The 25,111-nt window shown below is 36.1% G+C and overlaps 1 protein-coding gene across 6 annotated transcripts in view; it reads right to left on the reverse strand.

Annotated features, from left to right (window-relative positions):
• The window catches only part of LOC134204733 (calbindin-32), a 277,167-nt gene that overhangs the window by 31,307 nt on the left and 220,749 nt on the right, over positions 1-25,111 (reverse strand). For all 6 annotated transcript variants that reach the window (XM_062679534.1, XM_062679533.1, XM_062679535.1 and 3 more), the window contains 3 exons: positions 16,072-16,155; positions 15,905-15,960; positions 14,428-14,473 (listed from right to left, as the gene is read on the reverse strand). In XM_062679534.1, coding sequence (XP_062535518.1) covers positions 14,428-14,473; positions 15,905-15,960; positions 16,072-16,155 — 186 coding nt within the window. The remainder of the gene's footprint in view (positions 1-14,427; positions 14,474-15,904; positions 15,961-16,071; positions 16,156-25,111) is intronic.

Below are 25,111 nucleotides of genomic sequence, written 5' to 3' on the forward strand. Positions count from 1 at the left end.
GATGGAAATGATATTTTTGGGGTTCATGGCCCACTCGGACTCAATCTGGCCACATCGGTCACAATCCGGGGACCTACGGAATGTCCATTTTCTAAATTGATTCAAAATAGGTCGTGCGACACCTCAAATTTCATGATTTTACAAAGCAAATGATGGGAATGATACAAGGGCGTAGCCAGAGAGGGCAGGTCGGGCCCAAAGATTTTTTCTTGAAATTCTTCTAGAAGCTCCCCTGGGAACTTCTAAATTCCTCCGGAAAGATATCCTCAAATTCCTCTGAAAATCATTCGAAAATCTTTCTCATGTAATTGTAATTTCTCCTTATCTAGAAACCTCTCACTAAATTTGTTTTTTTTTAGGAAATTCATGAGGAAATTCCTTGAAGATTTATTTTCTTCTCCAATTTTTCCTTCAAGACATTTCTTTGGCTATTCTTCTAGAAAAATCTCCGGCATTTCCTTCAGGAATACATTCGAGAGTTCCTTCAAGAATACAAACGGAATTTCCTCCCAAAATTCCTCTAGAAGTTTGTTCAGAAATTTTTAGATTTCCGTCGTCTAAAAAATTTCCGTCATATCCTCCGATTTCACACCATAATTTCACTTGTAAGTCTATAAGAAATTCCTTCGGAAATTCTTCTAGGAACTTCTCCGGGCATTCCTCTTGGAACTCTTCCTTTAATTCCTCCAGGATAACTTTCAAGAGTTTTTCCGGGAATACCTCCATAAATTTAATAGCGAAATCCTCTAGGATTTCATTCTGGAATTCTTTCCGCTATTACTGCAGAATATCCAAGAATTCATCTAAAAAAATTTTCCAGAAGTTCCTGGGAGAATTTCTCTGGGAGTTCCTCCGGGAGATCCTTTGAGAACTCTTCCAGGAGTTCCTCCTGGAATTCTAACGGAAGTTCATTTGGGAGTTCATCCAAGAGTTCTTACGAGAGTTACTCTAGAAATTCTTCCTGTAGTTCTTTAAGAAATTCCTCCAGAAGTTTCACCGGAAGTTCCTCCGAAAATTCCTCTGATAATTTCTCCGGAAATTCCTCCAGAAATTCCTCCGGGAGCTCCTCCGGAAATTACTCTTAGATGAACTGCCGTAGAAACTTCCGGAGGAATGCTCATAGAAACTGTCGGTGGATCTCCCAGAGGAATTCCCATAGTAACTGCCGGAAGAACTCCCGCAAAAACTCCCGGAGGAATTTCAGGAGGAACTCCTAGAGGAACTCCTACAGGAACTCCCAGAGAAACTATTGGGAGAATTTTGGGAGGAATTTCCAGCTAAATTTCTGAAGAAGGCCTAAATGATTTCCTGAGAAAAAAGCCTGCATGATTTCCTGGAAAAGCAACTGGTGGAACTCCCGGAGGAATCCCCGGATAAACACCCGGATGAATTGCTGATGAATCGGAACTATCGGAGGAATTCTTGACATAACTTCCGGAAGAATTTCTGAAAAAACTCTCAGGAGAATTTTCAAATGAACCCCCGAAGGAACTGCTAGTGAAACTACCAGAAGAATTCTCGGAAAAATTCTTGGATAAATCCTCTTATAGACAAATCTCGTCTAGCTGTAACCTTTCTAGGAGTATGTAGCTGGATCATCATCATCATCAAAGGACCTCCCGGAGATTGCCTTGAGGAGCTCCCAGAGAAATTCTCTGTGGAGCTTCTGGAGAAATTTCTATATAAATTCCTGAAGAAGCCTTAATGAATTCCAGAAAGAAAGCTTGAATGAATTCCCGGAGGAAATTCTGGAGAAATTCCCGGAAGAATTTTCAGAGGAACCCCTGTAGGATCTGCCGATAGAACTACCGGAATAATTCTCGGAGAAAATCCTTCAGGATCTCTTTGAGGAACTGCCGGTAGAATTCCCGGAGGAATTTTCAGAAAAACTCCTGGAGGATCTCCCAGTAGAAATCTTGAAGTTTCCACCGGAATTCTTTCAGGATTTCTTTGGGAATTAATCTAGGAATTCCTCCGAAAATTCCATTGTTGATTTTATTTACGGTATGATTTCTGTATAAATTTTCGGTGTAATTCCTGGCCATTCCGCAGGTCCTCCGGATTATGGCCGGAATGGATCCGAGTGGGCCAGGAACACTAAACATATCATTCCCATCATTGCTTTGTGAAATCATGAAGTTTGAGGTGTCGCACGACCTATTTTGAATCAATTTAGAAAATAGCCATTCCGTAGGTCCCCGGATTGTAGCCGATGTGGCCGGATTGAATTCTAGTGGGCCAGAAACCCTAAACATATCATTCTCATTATTGCTTTGTAAAATCATGAAGTTTGAGGTGTCGCACAACCTATTTTGAATCAATTTAGAAAATGGCCATTCCGTAGGTCCTCCGGATTGTGACCGATGTGGCCGGATTGAATCCGAGTGGGCCAGAAACCCTAAACATATCATTCCCATCATTGTTTTGTACCTAACATATCATTTCTACCAAGCCAAAGTACATGGTTGCGGGTTGCAATTGAGGAGGACCGGGTGGTGTTGGTGTTTAGGTAGTGCTTGATGAGGATGTGCTTGAAGTTGTTGAAGAATTTTGTTTACCATGGGTTGCTTGTCTCATGACATGACATGACAACGTTTCCCGTGAAGTGAAAAGACTTACTGCTTCTGCGATTACGTAACCAGCTGAGTTCCCGCAACACGCGCCATAGGTATCGATATGCTGTTCGTTAGTAACGGGCTTTCAGCCAATGTGTCAACACACTTTTTTTTGTTAATAATTTTGGTTTCTGGCAACCATCCCCCGTAAATCCCAACAAAAATTGTGAATCTTATTGTTAGTCTACTGGATTACACTGTTGGAAGTAGATTCTTTCTATCCCGCCGGCTTCGAGTAAGTTACACTGTAACCGGGTCCGCAACCCCAGTTTTTGGCCCTTCATACTGCAGTTTTCGACTATACTGTTGACTGGAACCGTATGCAGAGCAAGATTTAGGCCAGGATGGTGTATAATTACATACAAACATATAAGGATTTTGGCATGATACGATTAGCATTAGTTACGATTTTTGTAAGAAAAAAAAAAATGAATAAAAAAATATAAAAATAAATAAATGCAGTAGCATTTACTCCGAATTGCTAAATAAATTGCTTAGAGTTGCCTTTTGTTTGTTCGATCGCTTCTTTCGAAAATCTGCTGTGTTTAGAGCAAGTCTGGTAAATCGTTTTCTGTTTTGCTCATATGCCTATTTGAATCTTTCATGAGCTTACTAGCTCGCATCGCGTAATCATTGATCATATTCAGTTTGATTACAATTTCTCGATCCCTTTGAATTGTGATTTGGTCTCCACTTGTTTGCTGGTTGGTCCAACAGCTCATTCCAAAACTCAATATTTTGAAAATTCTACAATATTTATAGTAGCCAGCTCATCGGGCGAAGTGCCCAGTTGTGCGACGTTTCGTTTTTTGTTTGGACCAGTATAGCCCTGTTTTGTTCTAAAAGCTTCAACAAGCTTCTCTCTTTCTTCAAAAAAAGTTTAGATTTAAACACAGACAGGCCAAAGAATTCCTTTCTTGTCAACCACAAGTGATTTTTAAACTTTTTCTGAGCAGCTGCAGCAGCTTCAAGGTGGTGAAATTTTAATTCTATCATATCAGCCAAATGTTTTTACTTGTTGGGTACTTGTGCGATGTGGTGAATTATGATGAACGGTGCAAAAAATCATTTTATAAGGAGGCACACGGTTAGCAAATCAGCAGGATTTTTGAACTGTGAAAACTGATCTGTGAGAAGATACATCTTCTGATCACGCGCAGTGAGCTTTTAAGCTCATTCATGATTATAATAGTAGAATGTGAGAAAAAAACGAAAAAAGGATTTACACAATTGGCTTTCAAAAGATTTAAAAAAAAATCCTTTAAATTTTTTTTTTATTTTTCATTAAAAAAGAAAAAATTGTCAATTTTGAAGGCAGGGTAAAAACAATAAATACAGTCTAACCTCCATGAAGCAAATTATGTCATATTAAAAAATATTTTCTGGGTTACTGTGAATTTCTCTTCCACATCTCGATGTTTCCATGACTCGATGATCAATATCGACTCATGGAAGTCTGATAGTAAATATAAAATTTCCACAAATAATGCAAAACTTCCACAAACACTAAAGAATTTTCCACAAAACAAAAATAAATCAGCCCTTTTCGAAGCAAAAATTGCAATGTCCCTTAATATATCAATATTGGCAATCAACAATTCCAAAATTTTCCACGAAATAAATATTTTTATTCCACAAAAAATTAAAAACCTTTACCAAAAAAATCAATAAAGAGCAGTAATTACTTGAAGAAATATAAAAAAGCAATAAAACTGAGCATTTTTCCATAGATGACCCCTTCTTTGAAAACGTTTATACTTAATGGAAAATTTTATCAATTATGTTGCTTTTTTGTTTTTTAATCAAAAATTTCTTATTTTTTATTGCTCCTTATTTATTACTAGTAGAGCAGACGAACTTCGTTTCGCCTAAAATTGATTTATTCTCTTAGTTCTCAAGCTATGCAGAAATTTCTGTTTCATTTGTATGGGAGCAACCCTTTCCAAAAGATGTAGGGGTCTCGAACCATCTTAAGAACCTTCCGCAAAAACGTCTGCATATAAATTTTCACGCCGATCGGTTCAGTATTTTTGAAGTCTATAAGGTTCAGACAGACAGAAATTCGTTTTTATGTGTATAGATTATTATTATGTATATAGATTTTGTGGGCATTTTTTATTTTTTTATGAAAAATATATATTTATTTTCACTGTCATAAGACGAGTTTAGTAAAAATCCATTTGATTCCACCACTTCGTATTACTTTTACATATACGTATTTCGACCCCAACTGTGTCTCGTACTTGACTCGACTTGTCACAGTGAAAACATTCCACTAAAAAAGAGCTAAATAATTTTCTTGATATTTATTTTGTGGAAAATGTTGTAATTGTTTATTGCTAATATTAATTTATTTATAACAATTTTGCATTTTTTCCGTGGAACATTTTGATTTCTTCACGAAAATTTTAATAATTAATTTTTGTATTGTGAAAAATTTTCAATTGTTCATGGAAATTGTGGAAATTTTATATTAATTTATTTCTTATGCCCTGATTTCTTTATAGGCAAATTTGAGTAAAGCTCATCGATCATTTCGACATCTGGTGGTCGTCACAAGAACCACGAAAAAAGTGTCGTTGGCCAAAAAAGTGCATTGGCAGCATACGGAGGGAGTACGATTTTCGCGTTTTCTGGTTAATCCAACCATTTATGAAAGCTGAAATAGTCGCAAATTGGAAGAAAATTTTGTTTTCTTTGGGATGAGCTTCCATCCGGTGGGTGCTTGCATATGATTTTTCCGATTAAATAGCACATCTCTTGCAGTGCCTCCACCGCACTATCTTGGTTATGAATTCCCGGATTTTTAACTCGCGGCTTATTTGGATGGAATTCGTCTTCAACAGCTGCTTAAAGACTGTAAGAAGCCATTGCCAGTGGAAAACATTTGACCATATACCAAAAAGTGAAGTTAATTTTAATAATCGCTTCTGTCGACTTTTCTCCCAAACTCTCGCAGCGCACTCTACCACTGGATCCTTCTCGAATTTGCCTATTGGCAATTACCTATTTTTTATGGAAAATTTCTAATACTTCATGAAAATTTTATTTTGTTGCCCTTTCGAAAGATGTCAACAGAAAAAAGGCAAAACTACGCAATTTTGTTAGCAATACAAAGTAACCGCACTTATTTTTTTTTAAATATTTTTTTCTTACAAAAATCATATTAAATGCTATTCATATCATGCCAAAATCGGGGAAGCGCTGTATGGACAAAAACCATTCGGCCGAAAGTTGTTTGGCCGAATATACCATTTAGCCGAACAGACCATTAGGCCAAAAGAGTCATACAGCTGTAGACGTCATTTGGCCGAATTTTTTATTTGACCAAATAGGTCATTTGACGTCTCGTTTCTCAATCATCATTTCTCATTTCTCACTGCAAAGAGAGTGAGAAGTGATAAGTGAGAAGTGAGAAGTGGGAAGTGAGGCGTCTCAATTCTCACTTCTCACTCCTTGTTTTTCACTTCTTACATCTCACTGTGAAAAGTCGGTAGGGCGAGATGAGAAGTGAGACGTCTCACTACTCAATTCGTATTTCTCACTTCTTACAGTGAGAGTTTAGACGTCTCTTTTCTCACTTTGCACTACTCAGTTTTTACGTTGAGAGGTGAAAAATTATTAGAAAAATAAGTGAAATATCTCACTTCTCACTTCTCACTAATCATTTCTCACTTTTCACTGAGGAAAGTGAGTAGTGAGACGTCTCATTTCTCATTTCGTACTACTCACTTTTTATAGACATAAGTAAGAAATTATTAGTGAGAAGTCAGAAATGAGATGTCTCATTTCTCATTTCTTACTAATCATTTCTCACTTCTCACTAATCACTTCTCTCAGATGACTCACTACTCACTTCGCACCTCTCACTTTTCACAGTAAGAAGTGAGAAATGAGTAGTGCAAAGCGAGAAGTAAGACGTCTTTCTTTTCATTTTCCACTAATCATTTTTCACTTCGCACTTCTTACTGTGAAAAGAGAGAAGTGCGAAGTGTAGAGTGAGACGTCTCACTCCTCACTTCACACTACATATTCACTTTTCACAAAGAGAAAGAGGAAGTAAGAAATGATTAGTGAAAAGTGAGACTTTCTCACTTATCACTTCTTGCTTCAGATTTCTCACATTTGCAGTAAGAAGTGATAAATAAATAAAGAAGATGTCAGAAATCACGTGATCTATTGGGCCAAATAACATATTCGGCCGAACGACTTGTTCGGCCAAATGACTTTTCCAGCCAAATGGCCGAACAACCAAATGAATTTTTCGTTTATATGACCTTTTTGGCCAAATTACTTTCGGCCAGATGGGTTTCAGCTTAATGGTTTGTTCGGTCTAGTTTGTTCGGTGCGCCGAAAGCGTTTCTGCCAAACACCCTTCTTCGCCAAAATCATTATAACCATGTAATTTATTGTATGATAACACTTCGGATTTGCCGAAAGCCCTTTACTAAAGAGAAGCAATCGATACCTGTTTTTCAGCCGCCCAGTCTCCTCCTGAATATCCAAAGCAAGAAAACATATGTCCTATGCGTGTGCTTCCACGTTAGTCACAATACAGGCGTCGTTGTCTACCAATTCAGATGCTTTTCATTGCGCTGTCGCCAACACTAGATTACCTCACACTCGTTCGTAAAAAGATTACCGTTTATATTCTTACACCTGTTAGGCTTCGGTACGTGTACCTCACGTGAACGGTTTAACTTCGCATAGAACTTTCGTGTGTTACAGTACAGCTGCTGTTTGTTCCGTTTGTATCATGCCTCGTTCGTCGTCTCTCTGATCCTGGGGTACCGAACCTAGTGCAGCGATTGCGGTGCTTTCAATGGTGGATCGAATATCTATTCAGCCATCCTCAAAAGAAGCTGTGACTAGCTGCTCTTCCGTTGGGGGTGCCACTTCCAGCTGTTGTCCGTAGTCTTGGACTAGTCTACTATCTTGTAGCCACCCAATGTTTAGCCGACGTTGACACAGTCCGGAGTTTTGAGCGCAATGCGGACGTTTGTCATGTCGGAGAAGAAGTTACCGTCGATTAGATCGTGGTAGATATGTTCTTCGGTTTTTGGTTAGGTGAGCGGCCACATGTGGATATTCTTGCGGAAGGAAGTGCTCCGGAGTACCATTCCGCGGAAGGCTGCAAAGCTTATGCATCGTTGGCCGTAGTCATTCGATACGGTATGCAGTCTATCCGGTCCGATTCCCGGTAAACACATTTCCACCCTTCATAGCTGAGCGATCATGTCGCCGATGTCGATGTTGGCTTTCATGTTTGCTATGCATAGAACGTTTATCTCCCGTCGTCGGGTCGCCCTTCGTCTGGGCAGTGCACGTTGATGATGCTGTAGTTGAAGAAAAGGCCTTTTATCCTCAGCTAGTACATCCTTGCACTAATTGGTTTCCACCCAATCACGTGTTGACCCATTTTGCTTAGCATTATAACTTACTATCAGAATTGATCTCATTGTACTGATCTAAATTCTTATTCAGATCTTATTATTAGGCATTCTAACAGTTTTTCTTTTTTTATATTTGAAATTTCTGCTTTAGATTATTGCTGATCGTTGAAAATCTCGAATCTTTTCTTAGCCTTCAATATAATTCAATCATGGAAGATCATTCCCTGTCATCAGTCTATCAATATAAGTTAAATTATAACAAACTGTACGCAAGGTAAGGTACGGTACGAAGTGGAACAGGTTTGTAGATATGCCGGGGGTAATTTTCTCCATCAGATTGATGTCGGATTGGAAATTTAATTTTATATCCTGTTCACATGCCATTCATTCCGATGGTCAACCGACCACTCAAAAGCCCGAAAATGGGTTAAACTGAACGGTCAATAGGGTGTCCTATAAAAAATCAATCATAGGGCAGTCATAATTTTCAACTTAAAGTTGTAAAAAATTAAAATTTAAGTTGGTCTGTGGGGGGGGGTGGGTTTCTGAACATTTTTTCTTCAAAAAAAAATTTCCTCTAAAAAATTTATCTCCTGGGGGGGTTTTATGTCCAAAACCACCCCCGCACAGTGGGATGGTTTTGAAAAAAGTGGGACATTGGTATTATCGGCGAAACTATTGATTGGAGAATTTTGACGTGTTCTGGAGGGTGTCTTTATTTTTAGAGCACTTTATTTTAGGAGTAAGAAAAACTGACTTAAAAGGGTGCACCCCGAGAAAAAAAAATATTTTTTTTATTTTATTGATAAAATTATTTATATTGGATGGAGACATTGTAGAAATGACAATTTCAAGACACTTTGTCGAAGACACCAACTTTTTATCTCTGAAGTGGAAAAAGTTATAGGAGTGCGAAGTTAGTAACCCCTTAAAATTATTTTTTTAGCTCTAACTTTTTTATTTAAATTTTTACATTTTTACAATGTTCTAAAAAGTTTTAGGTGCTTCAAAAAAACATAGTGTCGTAGAAAAGTGCAAATCGCTATCTCTTCATTTTAAGGAGCTATATCAGATTTTATAGTTTTTCAACACTATTTTTAATCGGGTATACCTTTCAGGGTAGCAGGTTGTAGCAGCTGTTATGCATGTCATCAGCTTCAGTAGCTCTTACTCTTTTGTTACATATATAAATCATAGGTGGATCTAAGTGGATTCATAAAAATATTCCGCAAAACGTACCTCAACTTTTTGATCCATTATTTGGTTTCTCCGTGCATAATTTAATTAGGGGAACTGTTCCATTTTCCATCTCACTGAACATATATTCATCTCATCGCGAAACAAAGAAATACTGCACCAATTTCGTCGCTTCTTTTTGCTAACATGCGTGCTTACTGCTGAAAAAATCACAAAATTAATAAACGAACCAGATACCTTTTCATTGCTTTGTTTTTCGTGAGACCAATATCGGAACTATGAGATGAAGTCCAGGAGCAGTAACCCTATTATAATTTTTTCCTCGTTAATCTTTCCCTGTACGCTGTCTGCTGGTCCAAGTGCCATGCTAATGTTTAGAAAATTTGAATTGTGATTCGAAAACGAGCCTTTTGATGTGATCTAGAGCGTGTATTTATATCTAGAGTACTTTATTTGACGAGAAAGAGAAACCTCATCAGCAAACTCTGGGATTTGTTATAGAGTGTTTTGAAAACTCACATGTTTTCCTGAAATTTTGTTGTTGCCCCTCAAGATGTTATTTTTAAAATCTGAGCTGGGTGGGGAGGAATTGGGCGTGGGGTGTAGTGGTGCACATTTTTTGACGTAAACTACGTCTAAGGGGAAGACTCAGATACAGGGTGTAAATCCGAAATTTCCAAATTCGAGACCGTCACGAAATTAGGATAGATTTCAAACGCTAATAGCGTCTTTATCTTTCGATGGATTTTCGAGATTTGCTTATCAATAGATTCGGAAACTCTCCAGCAATTTGCCAATTCTATTGATACTATTGATTATCAACGTAAAATCATTAAAAATTCAAAATCTTTTCCAAGCCAGTAAAATTTCATAGTTTCGTTACGACCGCCGTCTGCGGTTGGTTCTTGCGCTCTACTTTTGTGCGGTGATTCGCACAAAAAGTGCAAAATAGAACCACGGCAATGATCGCGGTCGGAGCTAGAGATGTCGTAAAATCCCGATTAATCGATTAGTTACTAATCGATTACTCTTGATTCTTGTCGATTATTGAATCGATTAATCATTGTATAGTAATCGATTAAAAATTAATCGATTATCACAACGATGAATCGATTAATCGAAATAATCAATTAATTTTCGACATCCTTATGATGTCGTAAAATTCTGATTAATCGATTAGTAACTAATCGATTACTCACGATTCATCTCGATTATTGAATCGATTAATCGTTGGGTAATAATCGATTCAAAATTAATCGATTATCACAACGAAGAATCGATTAATCGAAGTAATCGATTAATTTGCGACATCTCTAGTCGGAGCAAAAAAGTAGTGTTTATGAAAAATTGCTAGATGCAGGACATGTTCATGTAAGCAAGAGGTGAATATTAAAATTGATTACCAACTTTAAACAAGGTTACACTCTAACTTTTTTGACGGAAATTGAGTGAAATTTCTGTGGGATAGTTAGAGAGTGCAATGCAATTTTGCTCAGTCACTGAGTAGGTGAAAGTTAGCGTGTATCCTACTATTTAGGCAGCATGGATTGGTGTCCGATCGAACATGATTTGCGGAAAAACTACACATTACACGCGGCAAAACGTTTACCAAAACAAACCTCGTTACCTCCTGACCCCATATATCCAAGTAATTTTACTAAGCACGCACGCGCGGTTTAAAGTTTGTATGAGAATTATTAGGAAAACAGTAAATTTTTCGGAAAACCGTTTTGCAACGTTGGTCATTAATATCTTAAAATATATGAGTACGTTGGCAACATAAAAAACTTATCAAGTGAATAAATCGTCTTTATTACGAAACAATTCGCTTCTTGCAAGAAAAATTATTAAGGAAATACTAAATCTTGGGAAATTCAATTGAGCACGTAAAAGAATAACATATCAATAATGAGCATTTTAATTTTCTTTATAACTTTGCTTACGAAAATCCGATCGGTTCGCAACAACAATCGTCTTACAGATTTAGCAATATTCTATAATCTTCGGGTTGATTATATTTAGGGAGATCCTCCAGTGCCGGATACATAAGCCATTTAACAAAAAAAAAACTTTAACTATCCGTATTATGTTTCCTTTCACACCATACTAGCAGAATGTACCCTGCATTGCTTAAGTTTTTACGTTCAACGTTCGAAATGTCATTTTTTGCATTGATTGCGAGCGACGCCGCACTCTAGATCATTTTTCGAGCATTAGGTTTTCTCCAAACTCGCCCTATTATTGTATTTAGCAATTTTCCCACCTTTTTCTTTAAAATTTACTGAGCTTTTGCATATAGAAACACAGCTGATACCAATACGAATCGATTAATGAGGAAATCTCGCAAATCGGTCATCCTCTTCGTGAGTTATATTGCCTCAAAGGAAGAATAGATAGAAGAAAGAAACACAAAATATGAGTATTGACCATTGATGATTCATACAAATTATATTTGATCATTTGAACACGTTTTTCGATGGTGAATTTTGGTGAAAAATTTTACGATTCAGAAAAATGTCTCCTAGTAGCGGACACTATTGCATTATGTTCAAATGTGACTAAGTTCCTGTTACATAAGTAAAGACATCATTGAGAATAGTAATATTTTTCACGTGCTTTAAGTTTGATTCTTCAGCATTTTTTTACATCTTAATCCAAATTCCCACCTTTTTCAATGTCCTCTTCAATTTTGTCATTCTGCTAATTTCTGTGACTTTCTTAGCAAGAAGAAACAATTGAATTAAAGTAAGTGTAACAAAACAAAACAGGTGTGAAGAATTTTTATTCAACTTCAAATGTTGTACAAAATTTATCACATGAAGATCTGATATAAAGTCAAAATTTCAATCACTCTAGGCTCTAACCAAAATAATTATCTTATGATTTGTTTTACGTAGTTTACGTCGGGCGGTCGTATCTTGTATATAACCCTTCTGATTTTTATATATTTGTATCGGCCTTATCGCTAAAGTTGTTTATATTTTATGGAGACATCGCAAAAAGGGCATCTTTATTTTTTCGAAAACACTTAATTTCTATTTCTCAAATGACGAAGTTATAGTGATGCAAAGTTACCCCCTCATTGAAAACAATTTATTTGTTGTAACTTTTTTGTTTTGTTTTTTTTTTTTGCATTTTTCAATGTTCTACAAAATAGTAGGTGCTTCGAAAAAACATATTGTCATAGAAGTGCCAACCGGAAAAACATGTCTTGAAGGAACAAACTGATATCGCTCCTCATAATGAAAAGGTAGCGATTTACTCTCTTTTACGACAAAATGTTTTTCCACATTAAAAAGTTAAAAAAAAAAAAAAAAATTAGGCAAAAAGAAAAAAATAATTTTAAATGGTTGTCAACTTTGCACCATTATAATTTCCTTCACATGAAGATTGAAATTTTGTGTTTTCATTAAAGTATCTTAATATTTCCGTCTCTAAAATGTATCTGCACAAGATAAATAATTTTGAGGAAATTTTTTCTCGGGTGCACCCCTTAAATAAAGTGCCCTAGAAATAAATACGCGCTATAAATCATTTAAACAGGCTCGTTTTCGAATCACAACTTAAATTTTCTAAACAACAGCGCGGCCTAGACCTAGACAGCGTACAGGGAAAAATTAACGAGGAAAAAATAATGATAACTAAATTATGCACCGAGAAACAAAATAATGGATCAAAAAGTTAAGGTGCATTTTGCGGAATATTTTTATGAATCCACTTGAACCCACCTATGATTTATATATGTAACAAAAAAGTAAGAGCTACTGAAGCTAATGACATAAATAATAGCTGCTACAACCTGCTATCCTGAAAGGTATACCCGATTAAAAATAGTGTTAAAAAACTATAAAATCTGATATAGCTCCTTAAAATGAAGAGATAGCGATTAGCACTCTTCTACGACACAATGTTTTTTTGAAGCACCTAAAACTTTGTAGAACATCGTGGAAATGTAAAAATTTAAATAAAAAAGTTAGAGCTAAAAAATTAATTTTAAGGGGTTACTAATTTCGCACCCCTATAACTTTTTCTACTTCAGAGATAAAAAGTTGGTGTCTTCGACAAAGTGTCTTGAAATTGTCATTTCTACAATGTCTCCATCCAATATAAATAATTTTATCAATAAAATAAAAAAAAAATTTTTTCTCGGGGTGCACCCTTTTAAATCAGTTTTTCTTACTCCTAAAATAAAGTGCTCTAAAAATAAAGACACCCTCCAGAACACGTCAAAATTCTCCAATCAATAGTTTCGCCGATAATACCAATGTCCCACTTTTTTCAAAACCATCCCACTGTGCCCCGTGGCTACGCCACTGGGCCGAGCTGTCAACCTGTAAATTACACGGTCGTCTCGCCTAAGACGTGTCAAAATCGAAAATTCTCGAGTCATCCGAGACGCAGAATAAGAATAAGTACAACTCCGGTATATTTATTATTTCATTTAGATGTATTTTTTCATTCAATATTAAAAAAAAAATATATGGCGAGCAAAATTTGATTTTTTTTTATAACTTCACTTAGATGAATTTTTATTTTGATCAGATCAATTTGTTCCATGTCCACTCAAAATCAGTATATATGAAATCAGACAATTCTACGACAATCAGTCAAATGCTACCCAAACAAATAATAGTTGATCATTATGATAATCCGAAGTAAATTATATCTTGAGAACACCCTAATAGTGGGAGACGCCTACCAGACCAGACACGCAACGGTGGTGGAGTCGGAATACAAACGACTGTCGACTGGATTAGTATGGCCACTCATTCCGGGGGGTGGATTGATGGCAGATTAACTTTTCCGGTTCATGGTGTACGCAGCTACTACTGTAAATTGATCCCACCGGAGTGGACTGACAGGCTTTACGGCATAACAGGATGGATGCATGGCCAAGCGCATTAACATACCCACGTGGAAGTTATGTATTTTAATTTGGTTGGAATTAATTAAATTGTAAATTTCCATCCGACACTGAGAGATGAGATTAATGGTTTAACATCATTCCAACAGAATGGGATGTGATTAACTACATGTTTATCATTGAAATATGTGTGTGGGATGAATCTCGATGACAATTGTTTCCGTGAATTAAATATTATGATGGATTGGAATATATTTTGATTCGAAATGTATGATATAAGTCGAAGCCAATCATAAACAGATAATTATTTCATTTTGTACTAACATCCAGTTGAGAATAATAAAGAAGATACTCTTACCTTAAACACTTGTCGACAAAGAAAGTTTTCCTTAACAGGTAACAATCTGCAAAAATATAGAAAACAAAAATTAAACACCATTCTGAACGCTTGGTATGTAATATTTAAAAAAAACGCATTTTATTTTATTAAAAAGCGTTGTTGCTCAACGTTAACACAGAAATTTGTTCACTTTTTTAAATTATTCGAAGGTCCTTATATAAAAAGTCCAAAATTCAGCCTTACTTATATTTTTATTGGTGCATCAAAAGATTGTGGGCTTTTTTATATTTTTTACATGGAATTGTCTTCTAATTCAAAGTTCAAAAAATGGCGAGCAATAATATGTCCTTAAGACCACATTGGCATTGAAACCTATTGAAACTAAGAAGAAATAGGATCGTTCAACATTTTTCGTGTACATTTTAATCAATTTGCTTCAGTGTGCTGGGTGAAAATTTTGTACAATTAGAATGCATTGGCTTGGATCATAAATCATATTTTAGAAACAAGCTTCGAGTTCGAGTTATTGCGTTAAGCGATCTTCGTCTACGTTACAAAATTTGAAACCTTTTAGTAACATTTCATCATCAATTGTATTATATTCCGTCATAGGTGGATGCATTTTCTTACTACTTAGTCAAACAGCGAAACTTCTAATAGACTCTCCGTTAAGCGTGTTGACCTTCACAGAATCCAATCTTCACTCAGTGCAGCTCCACCAAAAGTTCAACGAGAAAAGATGATCCCCCAACCACATTCCCAGAAGTGTCAACAGTTTCTAATATCTCGACTAATGCTGCTAATTTAGCGAACACGTTAATTTAATGGACATCAATCTTGTCGTCTCCTTCGTCACGCCAAACAAGCAGCAGGGACTCGGTTTCCGGGACCTGCTGCCCCACTATGTGAAGGACAAAGTGCCGTAATAAAGTTATCATAACTCACTGGGTCCGCTTCTGCACCCTCCTTCACTCTCTGGGGCGACAATATTTCACATTCCAGTGGAAACAGTCAGCAACCGGTGGTATGCTGGGGAGGAGAGTTTGAAACATTTCTAGTGGTTTCACATGAATGGTACTTTCGCACCAGGCAAAGAGCCACATAAATTTAATCACACGTCCAATTGGGCTGCTCACCACACCAGTCTTTACCGCATTCGATTGGAGTGGTTGCGTGATTTTTTCGCATACCCACCAAAAAAATTCAATCACATTGGGTGCCGAAATTCTCTTGGACGAGTCAAATCTGTAAGAATTGTGTTTATTGAAAATAAAGTTCAACAATCCATTCAGAAAATTTATATCGAAATGTGATGTTAGTTTGCAATTAATTGAATGGAAATTATCTGTTGAATCGGAAATTCCTAAACTTTTTAATACCTAGGAACAGCAACGATTGGTTTACTTATAACTTAACAAATTGAAATGTGTCTTCAACAAATAACCGTGATTGCACAGTGTAATTGGCCCATCCACTTCGGGCGTGATGTACTTACTTGGCCATTTCGGAGAGCTGCAACCGACCGTCCTTGTTGGCGTCGAATACCCGAAGCTGCGGGAAAACGTGAGCAGAAATCAAAATTAAACGTGTGAATTCGCACTCTATGAAATAAAAAAAAACAGCAAAGCGAGAGAATTGGATGATTGTTACAGAAGTCATTACCATTGTGTCGGTGTACTCAATTAATTTATCCTCTGACACGTCGTTTATCTTCTTGGCTTCCTTCAGTAGGTCCCGGAGGAAATTCTGTGGATGGGGAAGAGTGATAGAATGAGTCTAACGAAGTGTGTTTTGTACGATGGAACGTAAATTTCACACCGTGCTTCACAAACCGCAAAGCTTTCATCAACGAAAGCCGCGCGCTGTCGATTCGGTGAATGACGACTGGATGAGGGAGAGTTTCCGTTCCGAGCGAACGGCTAGACTGGGTCATTGACTTTAATCGATGGGTAGGAATGTTTTGTCAGTACTCGGTATCATGACATCTCGAGGGTGCAAAATAACAAAAGAGGTTAACCTATTTTTGATTTCTGTGTTATTTATAAAAAAAAAAATACATCTCTCTACAGAAGTTTTGTATTAAAACATAGAAAAACATAAATCCCAACAAACATTTGTGTTGAATTTGCTTACATGATCAAAAATAGTCTTCTGTAGCTTAGAAAACTAGCTTATCCAGCTTGAATCGTTTGTTGGTATATATTAACCTTCTGTGGAAGTTGCGATCGCTAGATCTTCATAAATTTAATTTGAAGACCTTCACAAGCAGAACATGTTTCACTATTGAATTTTTTTATTGCTACGTAAACAGTTTAAAAAATCAAATGCTAGTAATCGGAATGACGATTTTTTCTTATCGAGTTTGATTCCTAGGAAAATTGGTGAAAGGAGGTGCTTATGACACTTCCCCGACGTAAGGTTTGCGGTTCAACCAAAAAGTGTTTATTTTCTAATTTTTCGATTGTGTTAATGTGTTCTTATAAAGTATTGAAGTGCCTTTAAATTCGATCCTCGGAAACCTCAGACTAGATTTGCAGGAAACCGGTGAGGAAGTTCCTTTTATTTTTTCTTACACGCCGTAGTGCTATTGATGGAAGCAGTTCTTCGCTCCGTTCCCGCCATTTGAAAGAAAAGGCGTGAGCAGTATACTTCCGTCATACGCATATTTGTCCCATGTTTGCTGGGATTCCCTATGTACATGGGACAGTTATGCGTATGACGGCAGTAATAATGTGCTTTATTTTGCTCGTAGAAATTGGGGAGTTGCTGCAACAGTATAATATTTGCATCTGTAGTAACTATTTATTATTTATTATTTTTTAAATATATTTGACACTCTGCACATTTACCATCGGGTTATTCTATCAATTTTTCTTCATATCAACTTCCTGTATGACGTAAGTTTTCTTCAGATAAACTGAAAGCCATGATTGATTTCCAATCCACCACTGCAACTAGCATGGCGTACGGTTCTGTGTTCGAATAGTGTCTAAAAGTAAACCGCCAGATGAAACGCATTTTTTCAAAGGTACTTGCATGCACAGAAAATATAAAATATTTATTCATAACGGTGTTTTGAACGCGAATGGATGCAGTTTTCCATTAAGTTTTTGTTGTACGTTTTTAGTCTAGTTTTATTTATTTTTTCTATTTTTCGGGTTTATCGTAACTGATATCCAGTAATTATTAAAGTTAGATTCCTGGAAGATGGAATACTGTTGAAATGTGACAAAAGATGAGAGGAAATTGTGTTGAAAGACGATGGAGACCATGAAACGAATCTCTTTGTTCATCAAATGACTGACGGATCGAACCCAAGGAAGTATTTTTCCGGTTTTATTTGTATATTGTTGAATTTTATATTTGTTGTATTGAATCTTGAGTATTGGCATAATGGAACGATGGTTTACTGGATGCTGGGGTCATTTTGGATATTTTGGATGTAAAATTATGCGTTTATAGGCATTTGCTACAAACCGATCTTTGGAATTCTGACCATGCTAAACTTTTTTTAAGATCAATTATACCAGAAAATAACCAGTGGGCATAAATTTTGCTTCAATAATCTTTGGTTTCCAGTCTACCATGCGACTGGAGTGGAAGATTGGAAAGAATATTCACATTTAAAGAATATTCACAAACTACGTACGCCTAACGTATAACAACCCATTCAATATTTTATGATGTATGAAGTTGCAAAAAGACAATACCTGTGTTGCGTGATTAATAGATTTTCCCTGATTCCATTTTGTAACTCTTCTGTTCCTCGCAGGTCTCAAATCATCGTTCATTTCAAATCTTCTCACGTTTACCACGCATGAGGCACAGCGACAGCGGTCACTGCTGTATCGTGAAGGACTTGTGGGTTGGTGGTTCAGATCAGACTCAAACTATAGGACAAGTAATAGTTATATGTATTTTGACTTCGGTTAGTAAGTTAATTTTTAATATCACCTTTTTTCAGAAGTTGGATGGAGCTGGTAATCTTCGTAATTAATTGCTTTTTTGAATGGATGTGCAAGGCGTATAGACGTATTTCGCGCCAACTCTTGGTGGGCTTGGTGGGCATAAAGATATGGTATTTCTAAGCCACTCTGCATACTTAGTTTTTCAAAAATTGTCAAGAGTAACATTTGATGAGGGCCTATTTTTTTTTCATGGATTTTTTATAAATCGATGTAACTCTAAAATGACAAGACCTACAAAAAAGTGTTGTATGGCGGACTGTCGTGAAATTTCCAGAAGTTTTTTGGAAAAATATCCAAAAAATAAAATACCGATTTCTACACTGAAAAAAATTAGTTTTAAAAATTAAAATCGATATTACAAAAAAACCTCATCTCAGAAATCGATGAAATTTTTTCTGCAGATAGGTATTTTAATTATCTAACTTTTCTGGAAATAATGTTCCTGTGACATATTTAAGGAAAAAAAAGTTTTTCTAACAAAAACTTTGTTCACGTCCATCTTTTTCTTCTTATTGGCATTACATCCCCACACTGGGACAGAGCCGCCTCGCACTTTAGTGTTCATTACGCATTTCCACAGTTATTAACTGCTAGGTTTCTAAGCCATGTTACCATTTTTGCATTCGTATATCATGAGGCTAGCACGATGATACTTTTATGCCCAGGGAAGTCGAGACAATTTCCAATCCGAAAATTGCCTAGACCGGCACCGGGAATCGAACCCAGCCACCCTCAGCATGGTCTTGCTTTGTAGCCGCGCATCTTACCACACGGCTAAGGAGGGCCTCGTCCACGTCCATATTGAGTGAAAATTTATCAGCGTGTTTTATGCCTACAGCGCCAATTATAGATTCAGCAGCCTATCATCAACCAACGACACATTTTGGAAGTATAAAAAATTGTTTAGAAAGCAATTTAGCATAATCTAACATTAATGTGGACCAACATTTGGAAAGGGCGTATATTTTCCTAGATTGCTTATATCAATGTTACACACAAATGACCAGATTTACAAAATTGTGATGTTTGATGGACTATTGTAAATTTGTCTGAACAATGAAGTCTGAAACATAAAAGAGCGTTTCGTTCACCGAGAAAATAAATTAATGAATGTAAAGATTAAAATTGGTTTAGCAAAAATAAAAATTGGGAGTCGATTTTTTTATCAGATAAACATTTTTAATCCAAACGATGAAGCTCGGTAGGTAATTTCATTAGGGGGATTTCCGGTAAACGCACATTTAAAGAATAATAAATTTTCCGCATTTTTTTAAATTTTTTCTTCAATTTTATTTGTTTAATTTAATTTGTAAACTTAGTCGAACAATTCAAAGACTTTTGGGTCTTCATCTGAGTTGGAATATTTTAGGATTTTATTATGAGCGATTGGTATAAAAGAATGAAGCTTTTGTGTGCCAATTATAGTTTTTTCTTTTTTGAAAAGTTCATCAAACTCTTGTTGAGTACCGTCTTCGGGGGTGACAATGGGTCAAATGGGGGTGGAATAGGTCACTGTTTCAACTACTTAGAATGCTTGTAGAATGGATGTATCTGAGGACAAGAAGACAAAAATATAAGAGACCTTTTTGAACGATTTTGCTCTACGCCATCCATGCTCGCGGTGAGAGCGATGACCCATTCTCACCCCCAGACCCATTGCCACCCCCGATGGCGGTATTGCTCATTCATGATATAACATAAATGTAATATAGTGATATTTTTGTTTGATTGAAAACGTGCCCATTCACCCATTCGTACAACTCCGAGGAGTCTTGATAGTATTTCCATAATCTTTGGCAAGAGTTGCTCGTTTTGCCATTCGTTTGAGAGTGCCATCAATAGCTTCGCAAGGGCCTTTTCCGAATTATTCCAACCTTGAGCATCATTTTGGATAATGAATGGATAACTTTCAGATAAATCTAACAGTACAAGTGTATTGTTGTTTGCAAATAATGTCATAAGTTATAAGTTTATCAATTTTTTTTAAATAAAATACGATACAAAATCATCTACAGGCTTTATAACGGTATCAAAATTACACCGTTTAGTGGTTAGCCTTTGCTGAAAAACAACATCTTCTTTTCCACTATTACAATTAAATATCACTTCAGTTTCGTTTCGGCAACATTGCCCGTTTTCAAAGGATTTATTTTTATGTAATTGTTTTTAAGTTACTTCGATACAAAAAGTCAAATAAAACATAAACCCTTTTCAAATGTTGGTCCACAATTATGTTAGATTATGCTAAATTGCTTCCCAAACAAATTTTTATACGTCCATAATGTGTCGTTGGTTGATGATAGGCTGCTGAACCTGTAATTGGCGCTGTAGGCATAAAACACGCTGATAAATTTTCACTCAACATGGACATGAAAAAAGTTTTTGTTAGAAAAACTTTTTTTCCTTAAATATGTCACAGGAACATTATTCCCAGAAAAGTTAGATAATTAAAATACCTATCTGCAGCAAAAATGTCATCGATGTCTGAGATGAGGTTTTTTTGTAATATCGATTTTAATTTTTAAAACTAATTTTTTTCAGTGTAGAAATCGGTATTTTATTTCTTGGATATTTTTCCAAAAAACTTCTGGGAATTTCACGACAGTCCGCCATACAACACTTTTTTGTAGGTCTTTTCATTTTAGAGTAACATCGATTTATAAAAAATCCATGAAAAAAAATTAGGCCCACATCAAATGTTACTCTTGACAATTTTTGAAAAACTAAGTATGCAGAGTGGCTTAGAAATATCATATCTTTATGCCCACCAAGTTTCATTCGATTCTGAGATGGTGCTGCCAGCCCCATAGAAGGGTTGGCGCGAAATTCGTCTATAGGCCTATTGGCAATATCTGTCCTTTGAGTTTGAGCTTTATATGTTTTCTCATTCTGTCACTAACAAAGATGTAAGTGGCCTCATTTGACAAAACGTCGAAGGTCAAAAGGTAAAAAGGGCAAAAGGTCGAAAGGTCAGAACAAAAAATCTGATTAAAAAGGGCGAAGGATAGAAGATCGAAGAAAAAAGGAAAGGACGAAAGGTCGAAAGATTGAAATATCGGTTATAGGACAAAACGTCGAAGGTCAAAATCACAAGGTCGAAGGTCAAAAGATCGAAGGTCAAAAGGTCGAGGGGTCAAAAAGTGAGTATACCAAAAGTCAAAATTACAAAAAATAGACGAAACGTCGAGTGTTAATCGACCATTGTTTTGCACATTCATGTTTATTTGTATTTCACATTTCTTTGTTGAATTTTTCCTTGGTTTAGTCATAGGGTTTTCTTTCGAGTTTCGCATATTCACCTGATAATAGTTCATTTTTGTTTCCTTCTTTTAAACATTGGTAGTTCTTTCGAGTTTCGCATATTTATATTTATTGGTATTTTGCCTGAAAATATAACATTCTAGAACTTTCCTTTTATTAAAACATTCTTCAGAGGTATATTGTCAAATCAATATTTTCATCGAAGTGTTGGTAGGCTTTATTCACTATAGAGTTTCAATTCCTGAAACAAGTTCTTCACTCATTTTCATCAAAATGATCATTCCAAATTTATCATTTTGGGGTTAACGTTAACGATAATAATTTCAATTCTAAGTGCTCAAAGAAATAAAGAAAGAAATGGGAATAAAATTTGTTTTGAAGTCAATATACACAGATATAATAAATTTGTTGACGTAGAATCACGTCTGTTCTTTCTATATTGAGGTACACTTTGCGATTGCGAAAATCGGAGACCGTCACGAAAACATGATAGACTTTGAACGTGAATATCTCAGCCGTTTCTCGAAAGATTTTCATTTTTTGTTTGAACCATTCGATCAAAGATAAGTCAACGCTTCATTGCATTGTTCTTAGAAAACATATTTTTAATTATTAGTTATTGAAAATTAGCAAACAGTTTAGAAATAGTAAAACAACCAATCCCGTGCATGCATCGCAAGCACGGACATCAAAATCAAGCAACTTACGGATTTGGATCTAATCCTCATTTCGAACAATATTTTAGGCAGAGCGTACGCAGCGGATCGGACACAACAACACGAAAGCGCTGGTAGCGTTTCCAAGGGAAAACCATCACATGGTCGTCGGCGACGGTGGTCGTCATTCAACCTCAACGAACCAGATTGATTACAAAAATGTCGTCTGTTGCGATCCCGCACGATGCAGTGGCTTCCAAATGGTGGAGTCTTATCGAAAAGTAATTTCGTCCCGAGCAGGAGCGAAGACCTCGATTACAGAAATTGGTATGAATTAGCCTTGCATAAGAGGTAAAATACCAAAAAATATTACCAAAAACTTACATGCAGAATACTTGAGGCATAACATGCTTAGGTATTTCAATACCAAACAAATAATAATTGATTATGCATTTGGTTATGCAAAAAATGGTTTTCGTACGGCCGAGTTGCCGAATAATATGCAATTAATTGTATTGAAATATAATTTAATAACAGAGTATGTTATGGCTCAAGAATGGTGCATATTAGTTTTTGATATTATTCCTTTGGTATTTTACCTTTTATGCAGGGCAGAGATGTCCTACACAGTTGGTAAAAAATCTGCTCTTTTATTTTTCACAATTTTTAACAATCGAATAAAATTTATTCAGTGAGTGCAACTAATAGATGGATATTTGATTTTTTCGAAATGTCACTTTGATCTGTCGAAATAATTCGCTTTGACGCAGCCGCGCTGTTGCCATCTAGCGGCGACAGACGTGTGCGTGAAATCACTGTTTTTCAACATGGTGAAGTATAGGAAGTATATTTTAAAATGCTTTTAAAATGTTATTAACAGTGATATGTTGAAAACTTTTAAATACGTATAGTTAGAAATTTGAAAAACTACATGTTAGGCTCCTCATCTACACATGTTTTTTTAATCAAAATAATTCAACTTTCGTGTTACCTATATGAAAGTAAATTAAATTTCTAACCCAAAAAAGTGAACAATTTTAGGCTAAAATGTGTTTTAACGCTTTAATAAGCATTTCAAAATTGACGTCCTATATCCCTTGCTGGGTGAAATAAAAAAGCATCAGCCGGCCCCCATTTTGTTTTCTCGCTTTCGTCAGGGCCAATACACGCTGAAGCCACGCGAGCGCGCGCACAGCAAATACACCGGCGTGTAATGCACGCCGGTGTATTTGCTGTGCATGTATCCGCGTGTATTTGGTGAGCACCATTTTGTTAGATTGAACTGACATTTCAAAAACTCAAATATCCTTCCAGTAGTTGCACTCACTGATTGAATTTTATTTTACTGTTAAAAGTTGTGATAAATAAAAGAGCAGATTTTTTTGCCAACTGTGTAGGATATCTCTGATTGCAGGGCTAGTTCATAACAGAGTATGGTATCAATAATATAATTAAGTATTATTGAGCCAATTTCTCCTGCTCGGTGTAGTCGTCTGACAATAACAGCACAAAGTGAAATTTAGACGCAAGGCTCGGACAAGTGTTTGGTCGCAATTATCTATTGGAAAAGCGCACTGGGAAAAGGTTTGGGTCTTCTCAGGACCAGCATTTTCGGACAGAAAGGGTTGATTGCAAAAATGGACTGTTTCGGTGACATCGCCGTGCTGGCTTAGTTGCTATTAGTGATTTCATCCATTCGAACACGCGCTTTTGATTCTGCAACCGAAAGGTAACTTTCTGTCGTCGTCAAGCGATTAAGTTTGCATTTTGAAGAAAATTAATTTCGAATAAACCTTCTCTTGTATAAAGTTGTAGCCCGGAAAATATCGATTTTATTCACAATGACTATCAGAAACAAAACCAAATAATCTAGCCAGAAATTTCACTTTCCGCCGACGACAGCAAAATCGATTAAAACGCCATCTTAATGGAAAATATCGTTAAGCTGCTCTAGTGTTTGGCACAAAAATAAAAATAAAGGATTTTTTTCAGAATTGTCATTGTTGTTGTACCTTTGAGTTTTTTATTATTAGAAACCGTTACGTTACACTGTAAAGTAGTGAGAAATATGGAATTGCCCAAATTCGCGTTAGGTAATTTGTGAACGGTTAACTATGTAGTAACCCTCTAACGCCCAAGACCGCCGGGTACTTTGATATTTTTTTTAAAAATATTTTATTGTTCAAGCTCAAAAAGTTTTTGATGTCGAGCAATAATAAAAAGTTCATTGCTTGTTCAAATCTGGTTAAGAATTTATTTTAAACTAGAGAAACAAAATTCTAAAAAAGTGAAATTGATGAAATCGCGATTTTAAATATTTTGCCTGAAATGTGTTCAGATCGGTTTTAGAAAGCAAAATAGTGGTTTTGAGCGAAAACTAAAATGTGGGTGTATTGTATTTTCGGTCTTTTGTCCTTTCGATCTTTATACTCGGTTTTTAAACCTTATTTTATCAATCTTTTATCATTCTACCTTTTGCATTTCAGCCTTTCGTCCTTTGACCGTTCGTTCTCTCGACCTTTTGTTCTTCCGACCTTTAGTCCTTTCGAACTATTATTCTTTCGACCTTTTGACAAAGATTCGGCCGAGTACCTCTGACGTTGACGCATTCTATTGTATACAGCCGAAAGGACATGTACCATATTTAAAACAGTCTAATTGATCTTTGGTTACTCGTGTAGATCTTTAGGTCTTAGTCCAGGGATTTCTTGGATGACCAAAAATCTATGCTGAAAAAAAAACTTTATTCTGAGTAGTCTCTTATCTACAAATTCACTCCATACTTCCCATCTACCTCTCACGTCTCGTTTCTCACTT

Source organism: Armigeres subalbatus, unplaced genomic scaffold (genome assembly GCF_024139115.2).
Source record: "Armigeres subalbatus isolate Guangzhou_Male unplaced genomic scaffold, GZ_Asu_2 Contig857, whole genome shotgun sequence".
NCBI classification, from domain to species: domain Eukaryota; kingdom Metazoa; phylum Arthropoda; class Insecta; order Diptera; family Culicidae; genus Armigeres; species Armigeres subalbatus.